The 11795-nt window shown below is 37.7% G+C and overlaps 2 protein-coding genes across 2 annotated transcripts in view; one reads left to right on the top strand and one right to left on the bottom strand.

Moving 5' to 3' along the window:
* The window catches only part of LOC123697670 (THAP domain-containing protein 11-like), a 75918-nt gene that overhangs the window by 47172 nt on the left and 16951 nt on the right, over positions 1-11795 (bottom strand). The gene's annotated exons all lie outside the window — the stretch shown is intronic.
* On the top strand, positions 4609-10208 carry LOC123697669. Its single transcript, XM_045644175.1, has 3 exons — positions 4609-4839; positions 8914-9070; positions 9631-10208. Exons 1-3 carry the CDS (start codon positions 4680-4682, stop codon positions 9884-9886), a joined length of 573 nt encoding a protein of 190 aa, XP_045500131.1. The 5' UTR covers positions 4609-4679; the 3' UTR covers positions 9887-10208.

Below are 11795 nucleotides of genomic sequence, written 5' to 3'. Positions count from 1 at the left end.
GGGGGCTGTCCACCTTCGAGGTTGCGTGGTGCGCGAGCTGCAAGCAGCTCGCGGCTCATCCCAGGGCAGAAATCTTCAGACATTTGAAAATGCATTCGAATTTCCTTTCCATTTGTAACATCTGCTAACAGCGATTCTACAGTCAGTCGAAACTGCTTATAAATTACTTATTCAAATGTTGTTAAATTTTTTAAACGTCTTATCGATAGCGGGCAGTGACTTTTCATAATAAACTGTTCAAGAGTTAACCTAACACGCTCGTCGCTTCGCTCCTCGCTACCTACATATTTGAATATTTAGGCCGGCCGCTGCCGCGACTCGCTCGCTTCGCTCGCTTGGCTCGTGCGATAGGTAGTTCAAAAGTTAACCTAACACGCTCGTCGCTTCGCTCCTCGCTACCTATTTGAATATTTAGGCCGGCCGCTATCGTGACTCGCTCGCTTCGCTCGCATGGCTCGTGTGGTAGTTCAAAAGTTAAACTTACACGCTCGTCGCTTCGCTCCTCGCTACCTAAACTGCTTATAAATTACTTATTCAAATATTGGTAAAATTTTTGAAACGTCTTATTGATAGCGGGCAGTGACTTTTCATAATAAACTGTTTAAGAGTTAACCTAACACGCTCGTCGCTTCGCTCCTCGCTACCTATTTGAATATTTAGGCCGGCCGCTGCCGCAACTTGCTCGCTTCGCTCGCTTGGCTCGTGCGGTAGGTAGTTCATAAGTTAACCTAACACGCTCGTCGCTTCGCTCCTCGCTACCTATTTGAATATTTAGGCCGGCCGTTGACGCGACTCGCTCGCTTCGCTCGCTTGGCTCGTGCGGTAAGTAGTTCAAAAGTTAACCTAACACGCTCGTCGCTTCACTCCTCGCTACCTATTTGAATATTTACGCTGGCCGCTGCCGTGACTCGCTCGCTTCGCTCGCTTGGCTCGTGCGGTAGTTCAAAAGTTAATAAATATTTTCTACTCCGGGAGGCTGTCAACCCTCGAAGTTACGCGGTGCGCGGGCAGCAAGCAGCCCGCGGTGCCGTCTTTTGCCGATGCTATTCAATTACCCTTCCTACTATGGAAATTTCCATACAAAATTTTCGAAAAAAAAAATTTCGCTTTTTAGCAAAAATTTTTATGTGCCTGGAAGCGGACCTAGTTTTTAAACATTTTTTACCTTGGTAACCCCAACCTAAGTGCCATCAGTTCAGAGAGCCGTTGAATTTCGTGATGTATGGAAAATGGAAACCGAGGGTCGGAGAGAAATTCTGAGTATGCAGTTTTGTAAATCTGGCCGATTAGAGCACAGAAGTCAATTTTCAGACCGATCGTAAAGTAACCGGCGCCACCATCTTGCCTCGAAAAATCAGCCATTTTTAAAAAAAAAATTACGTCTAATTTGAAATTTCTCGATTGCCCTGGTAGCAACCCATCTTCCTGATCATTTTTTAGTTTTACACCCCCCGGCTATCTGGCGCCGTTTCGGAGAGCCGTCGAATTTTGCGTTGTATGAAACTCGGAAACCAGCGGTGGAAACTCGATTATGAGTATGCCAACTTAATGTGCGGCTCGATTAAAGCCCCTGTGCCAAGTTTCAGCGCGATCGGACCAGCGATGGCCATTTTAGCATTTGTATGGCGGCGGCCATTTTTTCCGCCATTTTGAATTTTTTTCACTATCTGTGGTAATTGCTCGAGGTCTACTCCAAGTTTAGTTCGAGCACCCCAGATGTAGCTGCTACCGTTTGCGCGGGCCGTTGACCGTCTTCGAGAGATGAGGGAAAGTTTAAGATTTCGGATTTTTCTGGATATCCTGGGAGCTGGGCGAGTACGAATGCGTCATTGGTGTATTTCTCCGTTGCGCCACCTCGTCTAAATTTACGTTTTTATGTTTGCGCCAAAAATGGAAAAATTCCAAAATCGAGCGACCCACTATGGCTCCCTGGTAGCGTCCCAGGGTGGTGATCATTTTTAGTTCCGGGACCCCCCACCCAACTCGCACCGTTTCCGCGGGCCGTTGGATTTTACGTTGTATGAAAGTTGGAAACTGGGGCCCGGAGCCACTCGAACGGGGCACCGATCGATTCGCCGGCTCAAACAGAGCACGTGTGCCAAATTTGAGACGTAAGGATTCATAAACGGCGATTTTGGCAAAGTACGGCGGCCATCTTGTTTTCGCGAAAATCCCCATTTTTCCACCTCCCCTGGTAATCGCCACCAGTTCTGAGCATTTTTTGTTCAGACACCCCCCCTCCAGGTACCACCGTTTTTGCGCACCTCCAGGGGTCCACTTGGTTTTCGAAGATGATCGAGATCGCTATATTTTTCCGGTGGTCACTGGGAGCACCTCTACACGATCACGTCGAAATCCCCCCAACTTTACCCGTAGTTTCCGAGAAACCCGATGTCAGTCAGTCAGTGAGTGGTAGTGTAGCTTTATATATATATGATACACTGGAGATTGCATTATGACCATTAATTTGTAACAAGAAAATATGACGTTGAATGACGCCTGTATGTTTTTTATCCCTTTCACACCTAACTTGGCAAATTGGTGTGAAAGGGATAAAAAAACATACAGGCGTCATTCAACGTCATATTTTCTTGTTACAAGTCAATGGTCATAATGCAATCTCCAGTGTATTAGATATAAGCTTCTTGGTTTAACCACAAAGAACGTCTAACTAGTGAAAGTGAATTGGAGTAACATAAAGACATTGTCATTGTCTTATAACAGTTATTAATTGCAAAAAAATATTATACACAAAGAAATAAAACTTGATGTGAGTGTACAAAAACCCGGTTGATTATTTTTTTTATTTATATTTATTCCGTTATGTATGTGTTATGATCTATTATAAAAACAATATCTCATGTGTATTGGTCCAACTCAAGTGTTCAGGCCAAAGTTCCATAGTAAAATGTCCATTCTCCTTTAATTGTAATTTGTTATAAAAAAGTAATAATCCATATATTATAAATGCGAAAGTAACTCTGTCTGTCTGTCTGTTACTCAATCACGCCTAAACTACTGAACCAATTTTCATGAAATTTGGTATGGAGATATTTTGATACCCGAGAAAGGACATAGGCTACTTTTTATCCCAGGAAAATGACGCAATTCCGGAAATCCCACGGGAACGGGAACTATGCGGGTTTTTCTTTGACTGCGCGGGCGAAGCCGCGGGCGGAAACCTAGTTTTAAATAATTCATTATAAGAATAAACGATGATTAAATTATTGTTTATAAATCTTACATTTAAAGTTTAAAATTTGGAAACATTATAATTTTCGTAAATCTAGTTTTTAAAAAGCCCGCCTCAATGTGTTTGTTATAGGAGAAAATGTTCCCTTTGACGGATGGCTGGTCCAACCTGTCATTTCAGACACGTTGTTGTGATAAGTGGAAGATTTTATATTTATGTTTTAATTTTTTTAAATCATAGCTGCGCTCGATAATTATTTAGATTGAATAGTAAAGCCATCGATTTTTTACTCATCGTGAAATAGTTCTGTTAACTTATAGTTTTAATTTCGTCAATTATAGCTTAACCTACAATCTCTGCACTAGCGTACCGATGCTATTCATTTTAATGATGAAAGCACGAATATTCAACAATATATCACTGAATACATAATTAATATCGAAAGAATCATTACCTTTATCGCTGTAATTATCGTTGCTATAAACAATTGACACCACATTCACTTTTCACTGCACTTGATACTCGATCAAAACATGTAAATGTACTATAGTATAGCAGCTGTCCACGCAGACGCATCGCTCAGACGGATGTCGAATGCCGATTGTGCTTCGTTGGCGTTACCTCGCTCTGAGGCGTTCCATAGGCTTGAAGTGCAAGCGAGAGCGCGGAACGAGCGACAAAGAAGCAAAATCGGACGTTGTCACGTTCAACTATCGTCAGTAAACCGACTTTACCAGACAACCAAATTTTCGTGCGTGCAGCCGTGAGCCGGCTTTATCGAAGTTTAAGACGTTGTCACGTCAAAAAAAATGGTACGTAACTAGGTAGGTGATTGACTTTCATATTTCATGATTTAACCTTTTTTCAATTAATAACCACAATAAATAAAATTATTATTTACCACTATAAAAATATACGTCAGCTATAAACACAATAAATATTACTATCGACACGTCTTTCATACTCAATGTCATTTCTTAAATTTTTAGTCTATGGCAAATATTAACTCAAAATGGCGCCCGCGAAAAATCTTGCTCGAACTAAGTTTTAAAAATGATTATCTAATTACTTACCGATGAAAAGTTACTCCTGTGCACTTTGTCGAATTACTTGTATTTTTAGTGCAATATCGTAACACACAAGAGGGCATATTTGATGTTTATCACTTTTTTGCTTTAAAACAAACAAGGCGTGAATGTGCACTTCGCGAAATAAAGAGCGACTGCGGCCGGCCGGCTACAGTTGACGGCAGATGGCGGCGCGGGGCGGGGCGGCGCGGCGTCATATAATTATACACGTAGTAATAATAATTATAACTCAATGGTTAAGCCACGGCGCACACCGCTCGCGATGAGCGATACGCCGCGGAGCGGCAACGTCGCGCTATGCTATGCCTGTCGAGTGTCGTTTCACTCGCTCAGTATAGCTAGCGCCTCGCTTGGGGGCACGCGCGTTATCGAAAACTTCCTTAATTATTTTTACGAATATGAATAACGATAAAATGAACACTAGAGAGTATAGGGAAAAACTAATTGACGAAGTGAGGAAGTACCCGGTTCTGTACGACACGAGACACGAAAACCATCGCGATATCGATGTGCGTGACCGCTGCTGGCAGGAGATATCAGAGCGACTCAGCGCTAACAGTGAGCCTTATCTTCTAGCATTAAGATTCAATTTCGCCTAGCTGCTCTTGAAATTATATTCATTGTTTGACATTGATCAAGCCGAAATGTGTTCTATCCTTTACAAATAAAGGTTTATTTTCTGTGGAATATCTGAGAGACACGGGACTTGGATGTTCAAGTTGTTTAATGAATAGAATTTAATACGAACATGAGTTCTGTTATCTCATTTTACAGTTTACAGAATAATTTTGTGTTTTTAGTTTATACTCAATGCAAATTAGGTATATGCCTAGTGTTGTTTTGATTCAGTGCGAATGAAGATATAGACAAAAATCATTGAGATAATATTAATATGGAGCAGACATCACGAACAAAATCTGTGCGCGGCGCGCGGTTTTATTATGATTACTAACATCAATAGAAGGAACAGCAGACTTCTTTAGAAAACGCCTTCCCGCTTTTGTGGTATATTTATCCTCATCGCGAAAATGCAATGAACAGACGCAAGTTCTATCGGATGGTAACCAGGTTTCTTCACTGCGGTTGTTTTGGACAAATTTTATCCACTTTTCCCTTTCTTCACGGCCCAGACATGGAAACCTTGAATGGAAAAAATATTAATTACTTATCTCTGAACTAGCGGTCCGCCCCGGCTTCGCCCGTGGTACATATTTCGCAATAAAAAGTAGCCTATGTTCTTTCTCAGGGTCTAAAGATTGTCTGTGCCAAATTTCATCAAAATCGGTCCAGTAGTTTATGAGCCTATTCATTACAATCAAACAAACAAACAAAGTTTTCCTCTTTTTAATATTAGTGCAGATAAATAAATAATAATTCAATAATACGTTCAAGTCAGTAGCTTATACAATATCAATTAAAAACTTGATTAAAATCAATTAACAAAAAAAAATTGGTGATTAAGTAATTGATTTTCATATTTCATGATTTCACCTTTTTTCAATTAACAACCAGTCTATGCTTTTCTAAATATGTAAAATTATTATTTTATACTATAAAAATATACGCCAGCAAATATTACTTACAACACTTATTTCATGCCCAATCTCATATCTTAAATTTTTAATCTATGACAAAATGTCGCCCGCTAAAAATTTTGCTCTAACTAAGTTTTAAAAATTATTATCTAGTTACTTACTGATGAAAAGTTATTCCTTTGCACTTTTCCGTATTCTTTGAATTATTTGTGCAATATCGTAACACACACGTAGGCATATTTGATGCGTTTCACTTTAAAACAAATAAAAAATGAGCGTGACGCGTGAGCGTGACGTTCGCGCCAATGAGCGAGCAAGCGACTGAGTGCAGTTACGCCAGATGACGTATGTTGAGTGGAACATAAGTGATGTAGGCGGTATCGTCTCCATATTAATATTATCTCAATGACAAAAATGGTTAATTTATGAGACAGGCAAGTTTGACAGTTGATAATAATATAGATTTTATAGATTCATAAATTGTGAATATATGTATTTATGTCAATTAAAATTCCTTTAGGTAGGTATATTTTAGAGCAATTTAGAGTGTGCTTTTGTTGATTGGCTGGACTTTATAAGTAGAAGTTAAAATTAATGTTATAAATTTATAATGCTTGAACATTGTGTTTTGTGAGGATGTTTAAATGTGTTTGTAACTCTTTCACGCAAATACTACTGAACCGATTACAATGAAATTTAGCACACATATAGAGGGTAACAAGTTAATCCAAGGATTAACACATAGGATAGGTTTTATCCCGGAAATCCCACGGGAACGGGAACTATGCGGATTTTCCTTTGAAAACGCGGGCGAAGCCGCGGGCGGAAATCTAGTACCTAAGTAATAGTATAAAAGTATGTGTAATGAAATAGATTTATGACTTACGGCGTTGCACAGTTTCCATATTTCGAGTGTAGGTATAGCGTTCTGAATTAATGTACGCCTTTTTGTTGTGACATTGAAATCACTTTCTTGGAAATGTTTTGAACATATCCTGCTATATTTTGACGGGAACCAATTTCTTTTTCCTGTCGCGGCTATCCATTTTTCCTTCAAGTCAGGACATTGTGGAAATCTACAAAGAACATAATACATAATAATATAATAGGTAACAGTTTTGTTCACCTAAAAAAATTAATTGTAATATAACTAATAATAATGTATTTTTAATTTATGTGTGCTGTGTTATTTTATAAGAAATGTGATTCTGGAATGGTACGGTCAGACGCATGGCAAGCCTAGTATAATAGGTCATTGTGGCAAGCAGCCCGTGCACTTACGGTACAAACAAACAAACACGGGTGCATACACACAACATTTTATATGCTTGTACTGCGGGTAAAACCGCAGGGCACAGCTAGTAATAAAATAGTTGTAATTTAACATCGTATTAGGCAAAATTATTATTTTACAAATCACAACACTAGCTCGCGACCGGATTTCTGTGGCCCGGCCGTACCACCATAATATTATGTATCAAAATCCGAGCGCGAAGCTATCGATTACTATGCAGTACCTACATTGCCTTTTCACCAGATGTCGACAAAAATAAGAGGCAATGTAAAGTTAAAACTGTTAATAACAACGGTCGACTGTGTCATGACTCATGGGTATCACTTGTAAAGATTCTATAACGTTAGGAAAACCGGCATTATCATAAAATAAATAAGAAAATACTTACCGATGAAATGTTATACCATTATCATTATAATTACAAGTTATGGAAGTATTTCCGCATTGGGAAACGCTGCAACACACCATGTTTATTGTTTACACAAGCACGTCTCCAGAGCAACTGAACAGCCGACAGCGACGAACGGCGAACGCAGGTGGCGTGAGAGTCACATGAGCGACGATAAGGTCATGCGTGCTTACGACTAGTGCCTTGTTATTTAGATTTCTATAGCGGGAACCAACCGCAAGTCATTTTATTGCAATTTATTGAAATAAATGTGTAATTTTGTAATATTCAAATATAGATTCTAGATTTATTAACTTTAGAAGCTAACAGTTAGTAGATACTCCTTACTATGAATTATGACAGATATTTTTATTGACGCTTGACTGACGCCTTTGTGCCGTCAAAACTCCATCTATCAACCTGGCATCGCCCGGGTTGCCTTTTTTGTGAGATTCTGAGCATTGCAGATACGTGATTTTTTGAACATTATTTAGGTATTAAGTAGGTATTAAAAAAAATAATTGGTTTAGAAAAGATAAGATACCAAATACCACCAACAGTTATCTGGCATATATAATATTATTTTTTAAATATGATACGGTCTATGTAAAATGTTAAATTGTTATGATTTTATAATTAATTGATTACTAGCGGTCCGCCCCGGCTTCGCCCGTGGTACATAATTTACGTTTTCCCTACATAAGAACTATCCTCGTACTTCAAGGAATATATTAAAAAAAAGATTATCGAAATCGGTTCAGCCGTTCTCGAGTTATGCGCTTACCAACACATTTTACGATTCATTTTTATATTATGGAACTAGCTTCCGCCCGCGACTCCGTCCGCGCGGATGTTGGTCTTCGCGTGGATGGTTTATTTCTCCATTTTGAGTAACTCTGACAATGACATCTTATAAATATCTATTGGACCCAAATACGGCTAGGCCTATAATAATACCACAATAATACGCAACGTGTGTTCGCGGTTCTACAGAACAACGTCTATGGATAAAACTGAAAAATTAAGATTAATTTTTTTCTACGTATTTTTTCAGGATAAAAAGTATCCTATTTTACGCCCAGGATAATAAGGTATAATTATACCAAGTTTCATCGAAATCGAACCGTTAGTTTTCACGTGATGTCTTCACATACAGACAGACAGACAGACAGACAGACAGACAGACAAAAATTTTTTTAATCACATATTTGGGTTTGGTATCGATCCAGTAACACCCCCTGCTATTTATTTTTTCAATATTTTCAATGTACAGAATTGACCCTTCTACAGATTTATTATATGTATAGATATAGATATTGACTATGTTTGAGATTGAATAATCTCGAGACTACAATCCTACTGCGTAGCAATACAGCGACTATAACTTCTTCAGAATAAGGACAATTTACTTCCAGGTGAGGTACTCAAACGGGAATGGAAGATCCTCCGCGACTCCCTGCGGCAGTCCCTGAAGAAGACGACGACGGGCGCCACCAGGAAGTCCGGCGCGCCTTGCAAGAAGTGGCGCTTGCAGAACAGAATGGCTTTCGTCCTGCCCTATATGACTATGAGGTAATTGTTACCTACGTTTTGGTTCATAATAAACCAATATGATATAATTTAAAAATTTCGCGTTTGTGACTCATAATCTTTGTACCGTAATATATAGCATATTCGTTACAGAAATCCAAATACTAGCTTGTGCCTATGTTGTTAATCGCAGTGGAATCTGAAGGGCACAGCTATAGTTCAGCATATAAATGATTACATAACTATCATTTATCTATACTAATATTAAAAAGCTGAAGAGTTTGTTAGTTTGTTTGAACGCGCTAATCTCGGGAACTACTGGTCCGATTTGAAAAATTCTTTCGGTGTTAGATAGGCCTATTTATCGAGGAAGGTTATAAGGCTTTATATATCATCACGCTACGACCAACAGGAGTGGAGCCACGCGGGTGAAACCGCGCGGAGCAGCTAGTGTTGAATATATAGTTTATCAGTTATCACATTTACAGCTAAACGAGGACATTAATATTATGTACCCAAAATTCGCAAGTGGGAATGAACCATTTTCATTCTAACTATTAAAACAATTTTACTGTCATTATTAATTTAATATTCCTCTTCAGAAACCGGCGGGTAGTAAAAGACGACATAAAAATAGACGAAGCGGAGATCCAATCAGACCAAGAACAGGAGTCGGAGCCGTGGGACCCCGGGAACGACCAGGATTCCCTCGACTTGTTCTTCGCCAGCGTCTGCCAGAGCACCAAGCGACTGCCCAAAAAACTACAGAACCAGGTCAAGAGACAAGTACTGGATGTACTTTTGAAGGTGGAAGAGCAGTATGAAGGCAATGAAACAAAATCTGGTTTGCATTGCTGATGTTTGGCTGTACAGACTAAGCAATTTAGCTGAAACTTTGAGTAACTGCCTGTTAATGTAAATCTCGTTTTAGTGGTATTCAGTATTCTTTATTGATTTGTGAAGACGTTATTCTTTGTGGAAGATGTATCCCCGTGTGGGGCAGATGTTCATGTGTTTCTCTGGTTGATTTATTAACGGTCAAGTACCTAAGTGATTTATTTTTTATATTTTTGCCAAATAAAGACTGATCGTAAACTATTTCTAGTGGCAATATAAAAATTAAAATGTGTATACGTTTCAGTTGTAAACAATTTTCACTTACTTTAATAAAGTATGACTGGTTAAAATTTAAGCATAATATTACAAAACTGATAAGTTACAGCTTTTTTTTATTTCTTATCTATTTAAATTAAATGTGTTAGTAAATGTTTGATATATTTTTAACCGACTTCAAAAAAAATGAGGAGGTTATCAATTCGGCCGGTATGTTTTTTTTTATTTTTTTTTATTTATGTATGTACACCGATTACTCCGAGGTTTCTGAACCGATTTACGTGATTCTTTTTTTGTTCGATGCGGGATGGTGTCGAATTGGTCCCATAAAAATTTTATTCGGATAGGCCCAGTAGTTTTTATTTTATAAGCATTTTTGTCTGTATTTGTAAATGTTGCAAGTTGCAAGTGCAAGTTTGAAGTTGGTTGTTTTTAACGCAGTTATCACTTGTTTCATTTCAGTATTTGAATTTAATTTAGATTAAGAAAACGATATTACAAAATTGGATAAATAAAGTTATATAAGCTGTAGTGAATAGCTGCAGTTGACTAAAGCTTACTTTACTCGAGCGACTTTGTATAGGTAATCCGATATATATGTTTATCTTTATATTCAATCCGATATATCCATCGAGACAATTATAATATTCTGTTTTAACTTTTAAGTTACTCTTTTAAAATAGCTATGGATAATGGGTAGGTTAAAATACTTTGTTGTTTAAACTAAAACTCAATTTATAATGCCCTGCCTTCCAAGCCACTGGTCGTGGGTTCGATTCCCACCAGGGGCAAATATTTGTGTGATGAACATAGATGTTTGCTCTGTATCTGGGTGTTAATTATCTATACATAAGTATTTATTTAAAGTTATATATGTATGTATATATCAGCCATCTGGTTTCCATAACATAATCGAAAAAAAAGCTCGAAGCAAAGCCGTGTGTGAAATTGTCCTGGAATATTTCATTATTTATTTAATACTCATAAAAGTTATGTTGTATAGCACAAAAAAAAAAACAAATTTACATTTCCGAAGAGGAAATTTTCGAAGATCCAAGAGCATAATTTTAAGTATAAAATAAAACAGAGCTAAGTTGAAAGGAACTTAATTACCTACGAAACTTCCGTGAACTTGGAAAGGATTCACAAAAGGAGAAACAATGGAACCCGTTTAACTTGCCAACAAGTTTGCAAGTGTAATAAAGGGCTTGTGTTTGTTTTTCATTTACTTTTTGTACCTAATTTATAACAATTAATCCACCAATGGGCTGATGTTAATCGATTCATTTATCAATAGAATGCGAGAATAAAGTAAACTATACAGTTAGGTATTATTGTCATAAACATAGACTAAATGTTTACTTTTATAGGATTGTGTATACACATCGCATTACCATATTACTTACATATATCTAAAATAACATTAGTCTGATATTCAACAAACACGACCACTAAGGTAAAAGCACCTAATACGGAGGTATTTCGCAACATTTGAAAGTAAGTATCAAAAATAAGCATTTGTAAGTCTTTCTAAAGGTGCCAAACCACTTTATCGTTAAAAGTGGAACTTAAATTTTGTATTGCTGTTGAGTCTATGTTTATTTTCATGATATTTCTTATTTTAAAAAAATATTTAAATAGTCAGGTCGATTTT

Source organism: Colias croceus, chromosome 15 (genome assembly GCF_905220415.1).
Source record: "Colias croceus chromosome 15, ilColCroc2.1".
In the NCBI taxonomy this organism is placed as follows: domain Eukaryota; kingdom Metazoa; phylum Arthropoda; class Insecta; order Lepidoptera; family Pieridae; genus Colias; species Colias croceus.
Note: the sequence above shows the minus strand (reverse complement) of the source record. Positions and strands in the feature narration are given on the sequence as shown.

Excerpts from the sequence above, each read along its gene's own strand:
- LOC123697669 (XM_045644175.1), top strand. The coding sequence starts at position 4,680 with ATGAATAACGATAAAATGAACACTAGAGAGTATAGGGAAAAACTAATT. Across the intron at positions 4,840-8,913 it reads AGAGCGACTCAGCGCTAACA|GTGAGGTACTCAAACGGGAA; the intron begins GTGAGCCTTATC and ends ATTTACTTCCAG. Across the intron at positions 9,071-9,630 it reads CTGCCCTATATGACTATGAG|AAACCGGCGGGTAGTAAAAG; the intron begins GTAATTGTTACC and ends ATTCCTCTTCAG.